Here is a 20521-nt window from a genome sequence, read left to right as displayed (position 1 = left end):
CAGGGAAACTGTACGATGTCAAAGAGAAGTCCATCACAGGTCTTAACCTTTTAGGCAAGATAAAATGATTTGCCCCCACTCTGTTAAAGAAAATGAATTTGACATGACATATTTAGCATCTCCTACCTCCTGCCCTAGGTCCATGGCACACAGCTTGGCTGATTGGGCTTTGGCATCCACCATGACATTGAACATGGTGCAGATGGACTGTGGCACGCGGAAGTCTGTGGCCCGGCTGCTCTTCTGAAGCTTGGCTTCAAACGCTGCTCGTGTCCTTTGGAGAAGGAAAGGAATGTGCAGGGCTGTAGCTAGGATTTTAGAAATACTGAGGTTGTACGTACTAGTCCCCCAACCCACCTACCGCCCTTAATAAAATGTTCATTTATACTTTCTCCTAGATCCTATTTCCACACATAAAGCTATAGATGCTGTTTCACAGCCTTTTTCCACACTGCAGAGAACCACACTGTTCAATTACATTAGTTGAATTTGAATATATTTAGTCAGAAAAATACCCATTGTGCAATAATTGATTTTTCATTGCAGAATGTAGACCCCACCCAAAAAACAAAAACAAGAAAAAAACAAACAAACCTAAATAGTGTCAGCGGCAGCTGTGGTGGCCAGTGGTGGAATGTTTAACAGTAAATATAATAACAATAGTTTGGAAAAGGAAAAAGCCGATAGCTGATTGATGAGCCAATATCATTGCCTGCCCCCCTCACACGCCTGAGATTCTGAGGCACATGATATTATCTTAACTTTGTGTATGGGGACTCCATGCTATACTGTGCTCAGAGATGAGCAGCATTTCTGTTGCTTGTATTTGTAATACGTATTTCAATTACTTTTGAGTATCTTGTAAATGATATTTGAGAGAGCTGGAAAAAAAAATCACATTTTTAATTTGAAACAAGACACTTTACAGTGAAGTATTTTTTTAATACTCAAAATACTTTCTCCATGATTTATAAAATATTAGATACATGAGTGGTCAAAACCTAGTATACGGCTGGAAAGTGTACATAAATAGAGGGCTTTTAATTTCAAACAAAGAGACTTCTTCTTTAGTGAGACTTGGACACAAAGCAGAGCAGACCAAGTGAAAGGTACGTAAAAACGTTTATTTCCCTGTAGAATCCTTTAAGTAATGTTGTCAGGTACGCAAAACAACAATCTGAGCCTGTCAGTGGCAAAAATAAGCACTTTTAGTGGATGTAAGCTGACAGGACGCACCTGCCCCAAGTGGTTACATTGCAGCCTGTTTGCCCCTGCTGGCTGCTGCACTCGCGGTCAATACTGGAATAATTTCAAAAATTGTTCCTACGAGTCACTAAGGTACAGGATCTAGGTTAAAAAGTCTGGGTTGAGTTCCCCTTTAAAGACACACTCCCCTCACTGGATCCCAATATGTCTTCCAAGCTCTCTGCTGATGTTTTGAAACCCAGTTTACAACAAGTCATATTACTATTAGAATGCATTCATATGATTAATGAATGCTATTTGCTTGCAACCAGACCCATGTGTTTTTAAACAGTATCTTACCGTTTTACACATGATTCAATCATGTCACTGGACATCAGCTTCAGTCGGGTCTCCAGGTGTTTGCCAAACTCCTCTTCTGGCCAGTGGAGATCTCTGATAAAGGTCTGCAGAGCATCCAGCTTCCAGAAGAGATCCTCTGACGTCCCTGAGCCATTACTGCAGGGCCACAGGGCAGAAAAAAGCATTTTAGAGAAAAGAGCTTTAAAAAAAAAAAACAGGGGGAAACAGAGATGCTGGTCCTAAATCAAATGCCTAAATAGCTTCTTTGAGTTTTTGAATAAATCAGGCAACACAGGAGACATGTCCCCAGCACTTTTTTAGAGGGCAGATATGGAAAACTCCACTTTTACAGTCCAAAAAATAATGTTGTATGGAAAAATAAAGGTATGAAATTTAAATTTAAAAAAATCTGTGTAAAAGCTTTAAAAGTGGTAACTGTAGACCAGACACTTAGAGTGTCTGGTTTAAACATTGTAGGGGGAGATCATTTTAAAATCAAGAGCTACATTGGACTTATTGGAGTATATTTTTTTAATACTTAAGTATTAAGATAAAAAAAATGCAATTTAATCCTCACTTTACACATTTTGCTTTATTGCACCATCTTTATTGTTTCTGTGCAAGTTTCTAAAGTTTCTAAATCAGTGTGATGGTCTGAACTGTGCCAACACACCATCATATATTATTTTTAGTAAAGTCTTTTAAAAACAATTTTTTAAAAACTTGTCCATGTAAAATTTCTATGATAACTTTGTGTTAAAAGCCTCAAGGCTCTATGGCAGATATAAGGGCAGATATCAGTGCAAATTTGAACTACATCAAAGCGACATTAACATGCCCACCATCTCCAGGGTGATTTTATTCTGCACTTTTACACCTTTGGAGTGAGTCAATATCATGATCAATTTCACTTTTTACAGTATGAAAATATTTTTTTAAACCATCTTTTCATTAGGAGAGATATCAAAATTCCGAAAGAAAACTTGTTTGTATTTTGTTCTGCCTCAGTTAGGGCTATCTGAAAAACCAAAGCCCTTTGGAGGATTTGTGTCTGTACCAACTGTGTTCCCCCAAATTGAAATCGAATTTCCGTACCTGACCACAATATCAAACTACTCTGTTTCAACTTAAAGTCCTGCATTGAAAATGTTACATGTTAAAATAGAAGTATTTACTGTTAAGTATGATCAGCCAAAAATTTACTTGAATTATTAAAAGTAGTCAATGTAAAAAAATGTGTCTTATTATTATATACTATCATTAGATTATTATGACGCATCAATTAATGTAAAAGCAGGATTTTACTGTTGTAGTTGTTTCAGGCAGAGTGAGTTTGTTTTTAACTATTAGCCTATAATTGTTTTCACTATGGATTAAACTGCTAAATATTTTCTTCATTGATCTGATTGTCTAGTTTGTAAAAATTGAGAAAATAGAGAGAAGGTCTCATAGGCCAAAGTGACACCTTCACAATGTTTGTTTTGTTCAACCAATGATACAAAATTCAACATTATACTAAATTAATAAAAATTAATTAAAATAACTACAAGGAAAAGCAGCAAATCCTCCTATTTTGCATTGAAATGACTGAAATTACTATCAAAATAGTTGCAAGTTAATTCAAATGATTAATTTATCAAGTAATTGTTCCAGCAGTACTGTTGGGTACTGTTTCATTCATTGTATTGTATTACATTTTCATTTGTTAAGTAACTTCAGCTGTCAAATAATTGCAGTGAGGTCAAGAGGACAATATTTCCCTCTGAAATGGAGTAGAAGAAGAAAGTGGCATAAGAAGAAAAACCTTAATTACCTCAAATTTGTACTTACGTACAGTACTTGAGCAAATTTTCTTAGCTACATTCCACCACTGCAAAACATGTAATTTCTTTTTTATATATACTCTGCTCAGGTGGACCTTTGCACACTGTGTACCATCATGTGCAGACTGTAAGCATTTAGCAACACAGTCTGAGCTGAGGGGAAACAGGATCCTTGCTAACACTTCTGTACACCCTACACTGTGAGTAAAGGTGAAAATGTATTCCATCCTGTCATTTACACACCAAGCAATATTAGCTTAGACTGTGTGAATACGTGGGTGCAGGATACACATCTTTGTACCGTGTGTGTGTGTGTGTGTGTGTGAGCGTATGTGAAAACAGCACCGGCATAGAACAGACAGAAAACAGCATCTGAAGGTGTGCTCAAAAAAACATAAAGATTGTGTATGCTTTGCATATGTATTTCATTTTCAGTTAACAAAAACAGAAACAAGAGGAAATGATACATGTCTTAAATATTACTGGATAGAGTCAGGGTCCCCACTCCAGAAATCATTTCAGGGGTATTTTGTATTCTAAGAGACACATCAGTCACTGTGGAAACTGCAGTTTACTATGAAACAGCAGGAGAGGAAAAAGGACTTAAAATAACGTTATCTATGATGAAGTCAGTGGATGAATACATTCTCACTCCGACTTCGCACGCATCGACGTTTAGTCATGGACTTTCCACATTGTCTAAGCCAGCAAATTTGTTATAATTCTTAAAGTTAAAACAAGTAACATATACATTTAGTATAGATATCAGTAAATATAGTGCCATCGTAACACCAAAATCTCAACTTGTCACATTTTGGTTTATGACCAAATACCTTCAAATGTATTGATATTCCCATGAACCTCAGTTGTACTTTGTGTTTAGTTCTAATTAGCAGATGTTGTCGGTGTTAGTATTGTATTTAAGCATGCTGATGTCAACATTAATCTACCCACAGAGCCGTCAGCAAGGCTTAGACACTTAGGCCTGTTTGTATCTGTAAAACATTTTTCTACACCGAACAGACAGTAGATATGAAATAAATTGAGTGCAATGACGGCAAACATTATGAATTAAATACATATGAAACAGTAAATGACAAAGACAGATATGTGTATAGAAATGATGACACAGTAAACCAACACACCTGCTAGTTGGTAATTTCTCTACGGAACACTTCCTATCAATGAAGGCAGCACACAGAACATACAGTATATCCTCAGTGTTAGTATGGATGATATTTCTCTTTTAATTGCTCTATGGTACTTTGTGTCTCCTCGTTATGCTTTTGCATCTTTTCAGTCCATACAGAAATACATTTGTGGGAGTGAAAATGTTGGGAATCCATTTTCAAGTCACTGCCTTCTTCATCCATCCACAGACACCATGCCATGACATTGGCATGAACGTGGCTTTGGGCCTGTGTAAAACCCCAACACTGGCAACACACCGTCACAGCTATGTGCTTTAATATTAATGTATGCACTCCTAAACCTGCCTCCACAGGTCCTTTTGGATAGCCAGGTTTTATTACAACTCTCCTGATCTTGGAGAGCACAAATGAGTTAAGTCTGCCATCTCTGTTGGCACTTTCTCTTTGGGAAGTTGCTAAATATAAAGAGAAGGCTGAAATGCAGTTCTCATTATGTCTTTTTAACAATGAAAACTTCAGGGCTGGTATTGATTTTAAATGTGTATCCACAAGAGGGGACAGGGATGGTTGTGTTACGGTGACGGAGTCACACTCTGCGGGATGATATGAAGAAGTTTTACACCTTTGAATCTCATTGTTGGTGTGTTTCGCTTAAGTTTTCAAAGTGTTATAGACAATGTCTCAAGTGTTGGCAGAGATATGCAGAGTGCTTTTAATGATAGCACTCACAAGATCACACACATATTAATAGAAAGCCCTCACTTAAATTGGAGGCTTTTACACATTGTTTAAACAAATAACTAATGTTAATTCCTTATTCCTCTTCATGAAAAGGTGTAACTACTTATAAATGCTGTTAAAATGACTCTGGGCGACGTGGCTACTCAGCTCTGGAACACTTCTTCTTAGCATGAACATCTTAAAATGCTCATTCTACAAACATTTTGCCTCTTCCTTTTGTCTCTCTTTAGAACAGCATGGTAAGCACTTACAGGCTTACCTGTAATACATTTCCTGAATCATGATTAAAGGAATTACAAAAAACACATATAGATGCTGAATTAATTTGACAGATCTACAGTACAAATCTCACAACAGCTACAAATATGCAGAAAACATATTTTAAAAAACCCTTGTGTTCTTTGACAAATGGTATTATTGATTTTTAACTCTAACACATGATGGAACACTGAATATTATTGCAAGTATTGTACAGAATTTATTATTATTATTTTTTTAATTAAGGAAACCTGTGTTGGATATATAAAAGTAATAGTTATAATCCAGCTGCAATGGGGTCTTATGCCAGACGCCACGTTCATGCCAAAGACATGTGTGAATGTCTCAGGCTGTACAAGGCTGATACACACTCTGAGTCATAATTAGCTGTCATCCAGTCAGGTGGAGTAAAGCTGGGCATTTGTGGGAGGTTAACACTTGGCACTGTTAGATTTGGTACTTTGGGCATTTGGAGGTTGACACTGGGCAGAGTACTCGTTATACTCCTGTGGGGAGAAACAGAATAATGGCAGACAGAAAACACAGATTGCACATGAAAGCTGATGCAAATGAGTTGTGAAAAGCAACAAAGTGAAGATGAAGTCACACTGTAGTTAAAGATACACACTTGTGTCCCAGTGGCAGACAGCAGTATATCTAGTTGCCAGAATAAAAGTTAGCAATGTACGTTCTGGTTCTGCAAACCACGGATACGATGTGTTGAAACTTTACATTTCAGTTTTTATGAAAGCCCTGAGAGGCAAGGTGAAATTGATCAATTTTTCCTCTCCCCTCCTCCTCCTCTTCCCCACCTACTGTGACAGCGGTGCTATCCATGGTGCTGAACCCACAGCTAAGCAAAACCAAGTCTGTTGGCTTGTCTGTGAAATGTGTGCGGTAGGCAGGGTTTTATGGTGGTGTTGTATTGTTAACGTAAGTGCAAATAATACATGAATCAATCTCTCCTGTTTCTTGCTCGCTCACTCGACTACTGAGTAACCTCTGTATGTGCACGCATGAGAATGCACCAGCGAAAGTTCAACTAAGTCATCTTGTATAATTAGCCATGTTTGTTAATGAACAATGGAAGATTGAACGCGAACAACACATAAATGAATATGCCTGTAAGTAGGTTAACTTAATTATAGTCTCATTTGGGATGTTTAAATCACAGTGAACCTCATTTATTAACTTTTTTAAAAAAACATAATTATAATCTGAGGATAAAGATTGGTTCAGATGGTTCTTCATCATTCATTAACTTTGTTTATTGCCAGCACATGGGAACAAACTGTAAATAAATGGCCAAATGCAAATCTACCTCTGTCATTCATCAACCATCTGTTGATATCCTACTGTCAACAAGCCTTGACTAGAACATTAATTTGTGACAGTTTTAAAAGCCCAAACTAAAACTACATGTTTGCACAGATGTGCAAAGTGAAAACGGCTAAATCCCACACAAGACCTCCCTAATGTAAGTGAATATAGCTAAAGTAAATTAAGGCATCCTTACTTGACAGGTTCCCAGGATTCTCTCTCAAAGCCTCTGTGAATGGACTGAGCAATGGAGGACTCCATCAGGTCCACGTATCGCACCACCAGGGGAGCATACAGGTCCTGCAGGTGTTTGTGGAACTTCCCATTGCACAGGTTATCTGAGGGAGAGCATGGGATGGGAAAAATAAGACATGGAAGTACCAGAGTAAACCTAAGCACAGAGCAGACAATGCTCAGTCGGTGTGCTATCATAACAGTCTTGTGATACAGGCTCTGACAATTAAAATGAACAGTACTAAACTAATCTGTTTAAGTTTGCTAATGTGTGCCCTGTGGAGTTTTCTTGTACACAAAGTTCGGGTTACATTCAGTGTTACACAGCAACAACTCATTGCTTGTATCCAGAGGGTCTAACAAATTAATGCATTTCCCTCCAGTGTTGATTTCATTGACGAAAACTATGATAGGAATTTTTCGTCAATTACCATTTTTCCACGACAACACAAGATGATGACAAGCTAAAAATTGATCTTGATAACAAAAACTAAGACAAAATCTATGTTTAATTTTCACTGACAAGAATACACGTGACGAAAATGTCTGTCAGTGGTGGACTAGCGGACACTGAAAGCCGAAAATGGCCATGCTTGTAATTATCTTAGAATGCTGCATGAGCAACAGGCTGGTAAATAGTTTGCACCAGGATGTTTCATTAGCCAGTAGCAAGAACACTCACACCAGAGCAGTGTCAGCCGTTGTTGTGAGCTTTAACTCAGCGGTAAATAATCAGCCATGTGTGTCTGACTGTGGATGGATTTGTGGAGTTTGTTAGTTGCAGTGGTGGCTGTGAGCAGTTAGCTCTGCTCGTTAGCCACTGAACAGCAGGGAAGCAAGCAGCCACTGGTTGCCAGACTTCACAGCTGATCCCTGTAGGACTCCACTCAGTCTGGACACTGTTTGACAGGCAGGTAGGAAGCTCCGTTTTCTGTGAGTGTAGCTGTGCTGTAAGTAAACAGTCTGAATTCAGCAGCGTTTTCTCTGTTGTTTAGTTTTAATCACCAACTCTGTGAGAGGACACGAGTTTAAACCTCCAGACTAACATGCTGCAGATTAGGAAATAATTCAGCCGTTAATTAAGTTATTTTTCTTCTTTTTTTAAACAGTGAGATTCTGAAGTCAGAGTTTACAATGAACCTGGGTACAAATCATAATCAGAGCATAAATAGAAAGATCTTGAGCTTTTCAAATGATGATCAGTAAGTGTGTGCTCAGAAATCACCCCTTAATCCTGTATAAACTGCTGGAGAAATGACAGTTTGGCGGTGTAAATAAAGTATTTGTAGCTGAAAAAAATTGTCTAAATGACATTTTATACAACCTGCCACCTTGATTCTAATATCTGATACACGAATTAGCCTCACTGGATTAGTTTAAAGATTAAAAAAAAAAGTATGGACAACCTAATGACTAAAAGTCCACTAAAATGTCATGAATTTTCATTGACTAAAACATTTTCAATATTTGTCGACTAAAACTATGAAGAATAAAAACGATTAAAATGTGACTAAAACCATTAAACAAGCTTGTCTCAAGACTAAGACTAAATCTAAAATAGCTGTCAAAATGAATCGTTTCCCTCATAAAATATTTGCAAACCTGAATTTTTAAAAGTATTTTGTGTGTGTTTATGTTCAGTGGCTGGCAGTCTTTCTTCCCCCTCTTTGTTAGTGCATTACTATGTTTCTTAGCATGTTACTGCCACCTGTTGATTAGTAAAATAATGTGAAACCACTGGCAGAAATGTGTCCTGCATCATGTGCATCCTTGTGCATGGGGTATAAAGAAGGAGTTCTCATTTCCAGCTTCACAGTTTCTTCTTGTGCAGCATTATGGGCACAGGTTAAGGTTATGTGCATTTGACTAAACAGTCTGTAATTAATCATTACAGATATTTGCATAGGTGCAGCGTAACACCACAAGTTTTACTCATGTTTGATGTGTGCAACGGTGACCCAAAGAGGCTTTTTAAGCTTTTATGTGTTTATGTGTATGTTGGGTTGTAGGAAAAATCTGAAGGGCAATGGGAAAATTAATAGAAAAGCCCTGTCCTAGATGGTGATAATGAACAATGACAGGTGAGGTTAGTGTCTCTGGCTGACACTTACTCTTCATTAGCAGGTATGACACAGCACATCCACTTTCCAATCTTTCTAGACAAAAGGTTGGAGTCTCGGGGTATTTCTAAATCCAACCCGTCACACACATTTCCCCCAGTCTCTGCCGGCTCCCAACTGGTAAAAAGGCAACACTGACAAAGACCACAGGAGATAAAATGGAGGCCAGTGTGTGCTAATGTGATGCCTCACGGCTCCATGCAGTGCGTCTGCTTTTCCTCTCCCTCTCTCTCTCTTTGTTTTTCTCTCCCCCTCTGAGCATGTATGTGTTTGTGTTTGTGTGTGTTGGCACTGGAGTCAAGGTCGATGATACACAGTAGGTGCGATGTTTGTTGTGTTCCCTGATTACCACTCTCCCAATTAGCCACTTGAGCGGCTGCTGTCCACTTGGATGTGTTGTGTCCAGGAGTGTGTTCGCAGGGCTCGCCGCGGCCCAGCTACCACTGCTTTAGACCTCATTAACTCCTCGAATGGCAGCCTGACTTTGGCGCCTGTCTAGTGCTAAGGCTATTTACTGCTACATAAGTGCACCGCTGTGGGGCAACAGAGCAGATGACCTTCTGTGGAAAAGATGCCCCCATGATGATACGCTTTACTAAAGTGTGTGCTTGTTACACTGTGTGGGCAGCGGGGACTCTGCTGGGTCTTATATTGATATTGAAGATGGACCCTCTGATCTTACTGTGCTACAAAATAACAGCGTGGACTGCTGTCATTAGGAAAGGAAGGATGGCACATGGATGTGATGAGCTTGTTTGTATTTACGTAGCATCCTTGCATTTATTCCAGATTAAAGGGGCACTACACTGATTTTACACACAAAAGTCAGTTTACTCATCATCAGGGTCACCTTAACTTTGGCTTGGAGATTCCAAATTTATAACAGAAGGCCTTCAATACAAACTGGAAGAGTGGAATTTAAAAGATATCAGCTTTTAACAGGAAGTGAGGGTTTGACCAAAACGATGCCATTGGTGCATTATGGGAATTGTACAATCTAGTGGTTTTGAAGCTTGACCCATACTAGTGACTATAAGTCTGAATATGTCAATCTCTGCCGTGCATTTTTTTCTTCGTGGAAGTGCAGTAGAAACCTGATTCTATGTCACTCTTTCTTATTGATAAATATTATTTAGTCATTCTTATTTTCTGCTCTTTATTTCACTATTATTTTTCATTTTATACAGTTGCTTATTGCACAGTCTCCATTTTAACAAATTATATTGGCTAATATTAGGCCCCATGCAGGAACATTATCTTGAATTTCTCTCTTTAAAAGAAAAAAATTAATAAATGAAAATAAAATTAAAAAAAACTATTGAGTAGAAAAATAAGAGAAGTCAAGTCCAGATGCACCAAACGTCTTAACCATCTAAATCTGCTCCCACTTGATCATAAGTAACCTATTAGCCCCCCCCCCCCCAAACTTTATATGGGGACAGGTGTTGTGCCATGTTGTCAGCAGTGGTTGAGAAAGTATTCAGGTCCTTTACCCTAAGGGGCAAAAAGTGAAATCGTTTCACCGCTAGGTTTGCTGTTGTGTACTGCCTGTAGACCAAAACAAAGTGTGCACTAGTCGGCTGCCACGCTAACGTTCCTACTCTTCTCTACTGGCGGGCTCACGGGCTCACGACTCCGGCTCACGCAGAAGAGTAGAAATGTTAGCCTTAGCTCCCGGAGTTAGCACTAGAGCTACTACGGCTACTTTAGTAACTTACAGCTAAGGAGCGCTTCTACCAGCTCTTCTAGTCACTGAGCCTCACCTTGGCTTGTAAATGAGGGGCTGGAGATCAACACAGAGAGAGGTTGTGTGAGGTCATGCTATACACCTCTAGTTCTTCACATAGCAACTTTTTAATTCCTTCAGTCTAGAAATGATGAATTTTGCTTATTGCCCCTTTAAGTAAAAGTATTAATACCACACTGTAATAAATAAAACTAATTTGAATAATTAAAAGAAGAAGCACTTAACCCTCATTTGAGAAGCTGGAGCAGTGAAATGTTTTTTATATGAAAAATATTTGTAGCAGAGTAACATAACAATATTCTGTGTGAAGTGAAGTGAAGTAAAATGTGGCATGACATTAAAATGCTCATGTAACGATTAAAGTACCTAGAATTTGTACTTTAGTACAGTACTTGAATTACATTCCAGCACTGGGCAGCAGAGGGACTTACAATCATTGAAATTACAGTATTTGGGATCAATGGACCACATACAGTAGGCTAGTATTTCTTAAGACCTAAAATTTAAAAATCCATTTTATTATAATTTGTCTAAAACATAATCTACGTTTGATTATATGAAATTCATGCAATATTTTTGTGTTTCCTTTTATTGGGCAACAATTTGTGGACTGTGAAAATAAGATATTGTTTTTCTTTTTTTTTGCAAGAGTGCTCTCGACCACTTGTAAAATTTTCTCTTAGCTAAGATGAGCAAAAATAAGAAAACATTGGTGAATTCCAGAAATCAGTCAGTAGTTACAGAACAAGAACAAATCGTGGATGCTGATAATAATATGAGAGAGTTTGTTTGTATGTTGTTTGTTGCATGAGGCGCATTGACTCACATTTAAAAGTAGTACGGAGTGTATGTAATGTATCCTTTACATTCAGTGATGATATGACATAGTATGTGGTTGTGATCTTGTGTTTTAAATATCCAAAATCTGCATAGAACACATGACCATCTTAAAGATGTGTTACACAGGATTTTCCTATAAAACTATGTATAGATTCGTACAGAAGTGATCCCTCTCAATCATCACTTATGACCCACTAGATGTGTGTGGCAGTGTATTTATCAGCAGAGACTCTACCCTCCACCTGTATCTTCTGATTTTCTTCTTGTTTTTGTGTTCAGGATGTTTATGGGCATGCATCCACACAGCGCACAGGTGAGGTCAAGGCTTAATAAAATGGTAACGACCAGGTTCCAGACCGTAAGGAGCAAGCATCCAAGTGACACAACGCTGAAAAAAACGCAAATATAGCGAGGCAAAACCCCAAACAATAGTGAATCTGGGATTGGCTTTTACTGTCACTTTGGCTGGCCGGCCAGTGTGATTACAAACAGTAACTGACAATCCTACATAGCATACTTTTAAAGCATAATACTCTCAATTTGTGTGTTATATTCATGTACAGACCCATCCCAACAATAATGTATCTACTAACACATATCTGTGTGTGCATCTACAGCTGGATATTTTCTTCTATGCCATAGAGGTTCACTGTTGTCCAAAATCTATTCAGAACACATCAGTGAGCCACACTGTTGTACTGGGTGACATGTTTCTTCATTACCATGAACACACACTAGGGGTGTAACGATCCATCGATCTGGATTGATATATCGATTTAACGATCAACGAAAGTTGAAGTGAAAACATTAATCCATAATCGTCATCTTTGGCAAAGGCTTTTATTTTGAAAGTCTGTGTCACTGTCAAACAGCAGCAGGCAGATGGCAGGCAGCATAACGTTATTTACTCGGGAATAAATCAGCAGAGTGGAAATATTTTGGATTCCAGAGAAAATGCAGGACAACAGACAGAGCACATGGCATATGCAAACAATGATGTTCTGAGATAAAACACGACGTAACATTACCTGCCAAGACAAGTGTCTCACTCTGCTAACTTCTCACTACAGCAACATTAGCTGCTCTGTTTTAACAATGTTCGGCTGAAAAACGTGCATGCAGGCTGAAATTCAACTGTGCTGTTCTGTCGGTGTGACTTAAACCAACAATAAGTAAGAAATGTAATAACGCTGCATGTAATTTGTTAAACTATGAGTGGAGGAAAAATGTCTGCAAGCTGCTAAGTTAGATGATGCAGTGTAAACATGCTACAGCTACAGTAATAATGGGTGACTGGAAATAAACAATAGTTTTGTCTATGAACCTTGACAGTTATTACTGAGCTGAATTTAATACTTTTGTTGAATGATCTCGTTGTTAATCTGCGAGAGAAAAAGATGATGATTTGGGTTAAAATGAAAAGATTTCTTCCAGAAAGGTCTCTCTGACAGAAAGCCCTGTAGGTTAACTTGTCCAATTTGCTGTTTTATTTGTGTTAGTGGAGTCAGTTTAAAGTGAACTTTACTGCACTTATTATTTATGTGTTGTTTATGTGTCTTATGGCCAAAAGTAAAAAAGAAAGGGGTGGCAGCATCTTCTGTAACACTGTGTTCAATGGGCATTTAATCTTGCCTAACATCGATCGCAGATCCCTGAATTGTATCGAACCGAAATTGTATCGTGGCAGACTCTGTAATATCGGAAAATATTGTATCGCTGTCCAAAGAACTGATATAATATTGTATTGAGATTAAACTGGTTATTTACACCCCTAACACACTGTAGTTTATTTTGACTTAATCCCATATACACCGTCCTGCTGCCATTAATACTTACTGGAGCACCAAATGCAGATTAATCTTCCACTAAAATAGTCCCAAACAAATGCACTATTTCTTTCTGTTTGAGTGACTCGTTTTTAAAGACTTGCATCATCAGTAGGAGCCAATGGGACCAGGGCTGAGAGCTACAGACAGGGTAGGGAAGTCAGAAAATACAAAATATGAAATATCACATGGTTGGTTTTGTATTTTTCATGGGACTTGTTGACAGTGGGAAAAAAAGAGATAGAGAATAACATAAATGTGTCCCTTAAAATCAATATAGTGGTAATGGAAGAAGACTGGGTTAGGTGAAAGACTGAATTAAAGGGATAGTTCAGATTTTTTTTAGTGGGGTTGTATGAGGCACTTATCCATTGCTAACGTATTACCTACAGTAGATGGTGCTCAGCATGCCTCCAGTTTGGAGATGCAGGCACAGAAGTTAAGCAATATACTGCTATGGACAGGGGCAGCAATTACACATATTTTAGTCACCTAAAAAGAATCCCACCCACAACAAGCAGTATCAGTTTTAGTGTTTGCTGAATGAGAGTATTTTGACTGTGTTACCTACCAATGAAGAACGAAAGTCTTATATCACTCTCTACAAAAACAGACTCCACTGAGGAAAAACACTGATTTAACCACTGCCACTCTGCCACTGCCAGTTTTTCTTTGTGTGTGTTGTGTGACTTGGCTTCCCCATAGGAACTGGCTGTAAGCCGGAAAGTTAGAGCTTTGGAAATACTCTGAATATAGATTTCTTTAGGTGAGTCTTTGTTAGGTGGATGAAATACATTTCGCTGCTAACCCTCATCCACAGCAGTGCATTGCTTAGCTTCAAGTTTGACACTTCTGCCACTTCTCCAAACTGGAAGGGTGCTGACTGCCATCTACTGTAGATAATACACTGACTATGGATAAATACCTCATTCAACTCCACTAACAAAAATCTAAACTATTCCTTTAATGCTGACAAAGAACATAATGTCATTATGTCTCAAAGCAATTGACAAAATTATTAATCATTAATATTGTGCTCTGATAGGAAATGGTTAATTGCCCATATCTTGCATCAATGAGCCCATCTATATTAATTACACTCAATTTGTAGCACGCAGGAAAATTGACACAGACAGTAGGGGTCTGTTTTAGTCACTGTGTTATTGCCAGCGCTGTACAACTTCCCTCCCGCTGTTGACTGCCGGCCGATGTAACTATGTCCACTGCAATGCACTTCAATTGCCTCAATATGTAGCAAATGAGAAGGTGGCCAATTTGATGACACTAACAAGTGAGCATAACAAGCTATTTGCAGTCATCTCTGTTCAAGTGAATATGTGGACCACGCTCTGCCTTCTCCTTGACTCCCGACTGACAAACTGAAAAGGGGAAGCATTCCCCAGGGACAATTAGCGCCCCGCAGATTGAGTCTGCATTGTGAACACTGAAGTGTTTCCTTTACAGACCATGGACAGCTCCACAGTGTTCCTGCAGGCAAGTGCGTGCAGTTCATTAGAGAGATGGCTGGCCTGCAGCAACCAGCATCAAGACCTGACTATTATCTTCAATCAGACACTCCTGGCCCTGTTCACACACACACACACACACACACACACACACACACACACACACACACACACAAACACAAACACAAACACACACACTCACACTCACACAGAGTTCAGTACTGTATGTAAACCGCTCCAGGCCAAAATAGACATCTCACATTGACAGCAATGATTTCAGAGACATTTGAGAGATGTTTCAGGGGGATTGGAGTGCACAGGCAACAACAGCTGTAAACCTTCATTAGGAATGTTCCTGACTTTTGGGGTTAATTATAATAATAGAGCTGGACGCTAGAAACAACTTAAGCATTGAAACATTTTCTTGATGATAAAATGAGAAACTTCTGTATACTGTCCAAAGGGTAAGTTAGGCTTAGGAAAAGAAATATGGTTTGCCTTTGCCAAGTTACATACTTAATGTAAAGCTATGTACTTGACATAATAGGACGAAATGAGGATGTGCCTTAAAATGACTTAGAGTTCACTTGGTTTCACACTGTCCTGAACACGAGTCTCCTGGGGTAAAGACCTGTTTGTTTGACCCATCCCCCACCTCAACCTGCTTTCTTATATGGACTTTTGCTCTTTACTTCCATCTTCACTCCCGTCAGTGCATTTGTCATGTGATGCTGTCTTTGTGATTATGTTGCTTACATATGAATTCTAGTGCATTTCTTTTGGTAGGTATAAATACAAGCAGTGCATGATAGCAGCCTGAGTGCCAGCAAGAAGCATACCAACACAAGAGTACATGCCCACAGTCAAGCAACAGCTTCACCCTAAACCTGACATTGGGTATGCCTTTTCCGGGGTCGTAACCTACGGTGGCTGACAAGGGCACACTACCCACAACACTTCATTAGAAACATGTTGCAGTTCCAGGAATGATGCCATTTCAAAAACACAAACTAAATCCAAAATAAATACAACAACAGAAACATTAAAAAAATGTAAATAAATACTTTTAAAAAATTTACAGCAGAAAACCAAAACTCATACATTAACAGCAAACATGCTGCGAATACAGAGAAGATGAAAAGTCAAAGACACAAAGAAACTACAACAAGTACAACACAAAAACACTGCATATCCAATCAACACAATGGACATTCTTCAGGCCTGTAGGGGCAGCGCTAAGTGCCACAGCTTGATTTTCAACCCAAGAGAGAAACAGACCAGACAAGAGATTTTTGAAATGGAAAGCAAAGAGGTAACATAAAAACGTACGCATACTTTTTCTAACATTTGGCCTCAAACCTTGACGTTTTACTCAAATCTGTTGCTCTTTTATAATACTGTAGTCCCTCTCTGTTGGGCCAAATATCAGGCTGTTCCACTTAGTGCTCCCCCTGGAGGCCTAGGGAACTTTTGTTGTGCTGTCTCAATGTGCACTTTTCTGTTACATTGATTTTTAGGTTTGTGTTTTTGACTCTGTATCATTGGCATTATTTCTGAATGGAACTGAGATCATCTAAGGAGTGTGTTTTTTTTACATGTGATGTGTACTATGAGATTTTGTCACAGTTTACATTAACCTGGGCAAGTGGATATTACTTTCCATTCCATTCCACCCTTCATCAGGCCTACATCCCCTGTGTGATCACTTCTTCACTGATCAACCCCTTAAAGGACTGACTAAACCAAATGAAAGGCACGTTCAGCTACTTCAGTTCCCATGCTCATTGTTGTTTTTTTTTGTTTTTTTTAATAACTTCTTACTCACAGTCCATTCTTAGGAAGTCGTTGAGCAGCTGGAAGAGAGGGAAACTGTCCCAGCTGTCCGGTGGCTGAACTTCAAGAGCTGCGTCCATGTCGGCCGAGTAGAGACACAGGAAGGTCTCAGCATGCTCCACCATCAGGTCTGACCACCATGCAAAGGCCTTGTGGTGGAAAGAAGGACAGACAGAGAGGAAAGGGAGACAGAATACAAGGAGTGGAAGAAAAGCAACAGGTTGAGGGTGAAAGAAATGAGACAAATCAGACAAAGAGAGGGGACATACAGTACAGGCCAAAAGTTTGGACACACCTTCTCATTCAATGCGTTTTCTTTATTTTCATGACTATTTACATAGTAGATTCTCACTGAAGGCATCAAAACTATGAATGAACACATGTGGAGTTATGTACTTAACAAAAAAAGGTGAAATAACTGAAAACATGTTTTATATTCCAGTTTCTTCAAAATAGCCACCCTTTGCTCTGATTACTGCTTTGCACACTCTTGGCATTCTCTCCATGAGCTTCAAGAGGTAGTCACCTGAAATGGTTTTCCAACAGTCTTGAAGGAGTTCCCAGAGGTGTTTAGCACTTGTTGGCCCCTTTGCCTTCACTCTGCGGTCCAGCTCACCCCAAACTATCTGGATTGGGTTCAGGTCCGGTGACTGTGGAGGCCAGGTCATCTGCCGCAGCACTCCATCACTCTCCTTCTTGGTCAAATAGCCCTTACACAGCCTGGAGGTGTGTTTGGGGTCATTGTCCTGTTGAAAAATAAATGATCGTCCAACTAAACACAAACCGGATGGGATGGCATGTCGCTGCAGGATGCTGTGGTAGCCATGCTGGTTCAGTGTGCCTTCAATTTTGAATAAATCCCCAACAGTGTCACCAGCAAAACACCCCCACACCATCACACCTCCTCCTCCATGCTTCACAGTGGGAACCAGGCACGCGGAATCCATCCGTTCACCTTTTCTGCGTCTCACAAAGACACGGCAGTTGGAACCAAAGATCTCAAATTTGGACTCATCAGACCAAAGCACAGATTTCCACTGGTCTAATGTCCATTCCTTGTGTTTCTTGGCCCAAACAAATCTCTTCTGCTTGTTGCCTCTCCTTAGCAGTGGTTTCCTAGCAGCTATTTGACCATGAAGGCCTGATTGGCGCAGTCTCCTCTTAACAGTTGTTCTAGAGATGGGTCTGCTGCTAGAACTCTGTGTGGCATTCATCTGGTCTCTGATCTGAGCTGCTGTTAACTTGCGATTTCTGAGGCTGGTGACTCGGATGAACTTATCCTCAGAAGCAGAGGTGACTCTTGGTCTTCCTTTCCTGGGTCGGTCCTCATGTGTGCCAGTTTCGTTGTAGCGCTTGATGGTTTCTGCGACTCCACTTGGGGACACATTTAAAGTTTTTGCAATTTTCCGGACTGACTGACCTTCATTTCTTAAAGTAATGATGGCCACTCGTTTTTCTTTAGTTAGCTGATTGGTTCTTGCCATAATATGAATTTTAACAGTTGTCCAATAGGGCTGTCGGCTGTGTATTAACCTGACTTGTGCACAACACAACTGATGGTCCCAACCCCATTGATAAAGCAAGAAATTCCACTAATTAACCCTGATAAGGCACACCTGTGAAGTGGAAACCATTTCAGGTGACTACCTCTTGAAGCTCATGGAGAGAATGCCAAGAGTGTGCAAAGCAGTAATCAGAGCAAAGGGTGGCTATTTTGAAGAAACTAGAATATAAAACATGTTTTCAGTTATTTCACCTTTTTTTGTTAAGTACATAACTCCACATGTGTTCATTCATAGTTTTGATGCCTTCAGTGAGAATCTACAATGTAAATAGTCATGAAAATAAAGAAAACGCATTGAATGAGAAGGTGTGTCCAAACTTTTGGCCTGTACTGTATATGTGCTCCCTGTAGGTACGTCTTTAGGAAATTACAGTAAACAAATTGAATCTCATTTACCATAAAGGCTGACGATGTAATGTAACTCCACTGATCTATAGCAAATGTTCTTGGCTCTCTCTGTCTCTCTCTCACACACTTTTCACCATATGAAATCAAGTTGTTGCCGCAGCGTGATCTCCGGGGATGCATTCTTCACAACTCAAAGCAGAAAAAACAGCGCTTGGGCACGGAAAATCACACACTTTTCTGTTGGCCCACAGAGGAAACAGCAGCAGCTCCTTAACAGGCATGGCAGGGAGCTACTTAAACACTCACCCGCAGCTCCTTCAGTGAGTCAATCAGAAGAAAGGAGCTAGCGAGCTGCGTCGCGCTCATATCTCCCCATCGAATAGACGCAGTGGAGTGACTGTTAGGGACCGGGCTCTCTCATGCACATCAAAAACACTCGCTTTCCTCCATGCACCCCCACTCTTGCCAGGCCTCTTAAGAGGGACCCCTGAGGAACCATGGTGTTTGCTCATTCACATCAAGCTGTCAACAGTGTAATGTGAATTGTACCCATGGGCTTAGGTGGCGGTGGTGGAGGGGGTGGAGGGGGTGGAGGGGTGGGGGCATGCACTTGCCATGGGAGCTCGTAGCATTGGGTACTAGGTGTGAGATAGTTCGCAAGAAGGTATATCTAGTTGGTGCCAACTCATGTAATCAGCATTTTTACATTTGAGAAATAAGAAGTAAAACTGGAAAGATGCATCAGGATGTTTCTTAAACCTTACTAAGTCTTAGAACTCTTCTTTCAACATTCTGGGTTAGTCTGGGTCAGTGCAAACCAATTCTCTGCAGTGTGCAAAGATTCAGATTTCAACTTGTTTTATGAATTGCATTTTCATTTACTAACCCAAACAAAGACGGCAACCAGAAATCATAGCTGCTTATCACCCCCCATGAATCTGCCAGGCTGTGCAGCTGTAAAACTGTGAAGAAAGTTTTTTTTAAGCATGAGTTAAACTGAAGTCATTGTACACAGGGTGTGCACCACAATTCTGATGTGAAATTCAGATACATTTGTGTGAATAAAGCCTTACAGAAACACTGCACATTAAGTCAGACATTAATTTGTACAGTTGATTGTGTTCCTATTTTGCACAGCTGGTCAGTGATGACATCTCTCAGCCTAGTCATCAGAATAAAATGTTGGCATTGTATGTCTCTGCAAACCATGAATGTTAGATTTGAACATTTCATATGTGACATATCAGCATGTCCTCAGAGTACATGTCTATGAGATGAGTTTCTCATCAGAAGGAGGAGGTGATGGGGGCATTGTTGGGTTTGTTACTCTAGAAATGTAATGTTTTAATTATTACTCGTTACTCTTGAAAAAAGTAATTACGTTGTCAGAAGAGGCCTGGGGGGATATTTGGCAATTTCAGTGGTTCTCAACTAACTACATGGACTGGCGAGAACCTTGTTGGAAAAACATAACCAGGTACTTTAAGACACCCAACCAAGAGAAATATAGAGATGCTAATATGCCATGCTGAAGGCAGTGCAGTTCACAGTTGGCAAACCATTATCATATATTCTGGGACTGCCCCAAACTGAAACTGTTTTGGAAGGGTGTTCATGACTCTCTAGGTAAAATGTTTGGCACACAGGTTCCTCTGGACTTTGAAACTTTGTATCTGGGCCGTGTTTCCTTTTTGGACCAAAGGAA

At 39.6% G+C, this 20521-nt stretch overlaps 1 protein-coding gene across 6 annotated transcripts in view; it reads right to left on the bottom strand.

The window, feature by feature from the left end:
* cadpsa (Ca2+-dependent activator protein for secretion a) overlaps window positions 1-20521 on the bottom strand; it is a 278770-nt gene that overhangs the window by 58607 nt on the left and 199642 nt on the right. For 4 of the 6 annotated variants that reach the window (XM_078172262.1, XM_078172289.1, XM_078172314.1 and 1 more), the window contains 4 exons: window positions 16897-17053; window positions 7035-7176; window positions 1546-1701; window positions 127-274 (listed from right to left, as the gene is read on the bottom strand). In XM_078172262.1, the coding sequence (XP_078028388.1) occupies window positions 127-274; window positions 1546-1701; window positions 7035-7176; window positions 16897-17053 (603 nt within the window). Of the gene's footprint in view, window positions 1-126; window positions 275-1545; window positions 1702-5782; window positions 6025-7034; window positions 7177-16896; window positions 17054-20521 lie in introns of those variants that run through there. The other 2 variants (XM_033625614.2, XM_078172354.1) reach the window with 2 other exon arrangements.

This window comes from Epinephelus lanceolatus, chromosome 1, assembly GCF_041903045.1.
Source record: "Epinephelus lanceolatus isolate andai-2023 chromosome 1, ASM4190304v1, whole genome shotgun sequence".
In the NCBI taxonomy this organism is placed as follows: domain Eukaryota; kingdom Metazoa; phylum Chordata; class Actinopteri; order Perciformes; family Serranidae; genus Epinephelus; species Epinephelus lanceolatus.
Note: the sequence above shows the minus strand (reverse complement) of the source record. Positions and strands in the feature narration are given on the sequence as shown.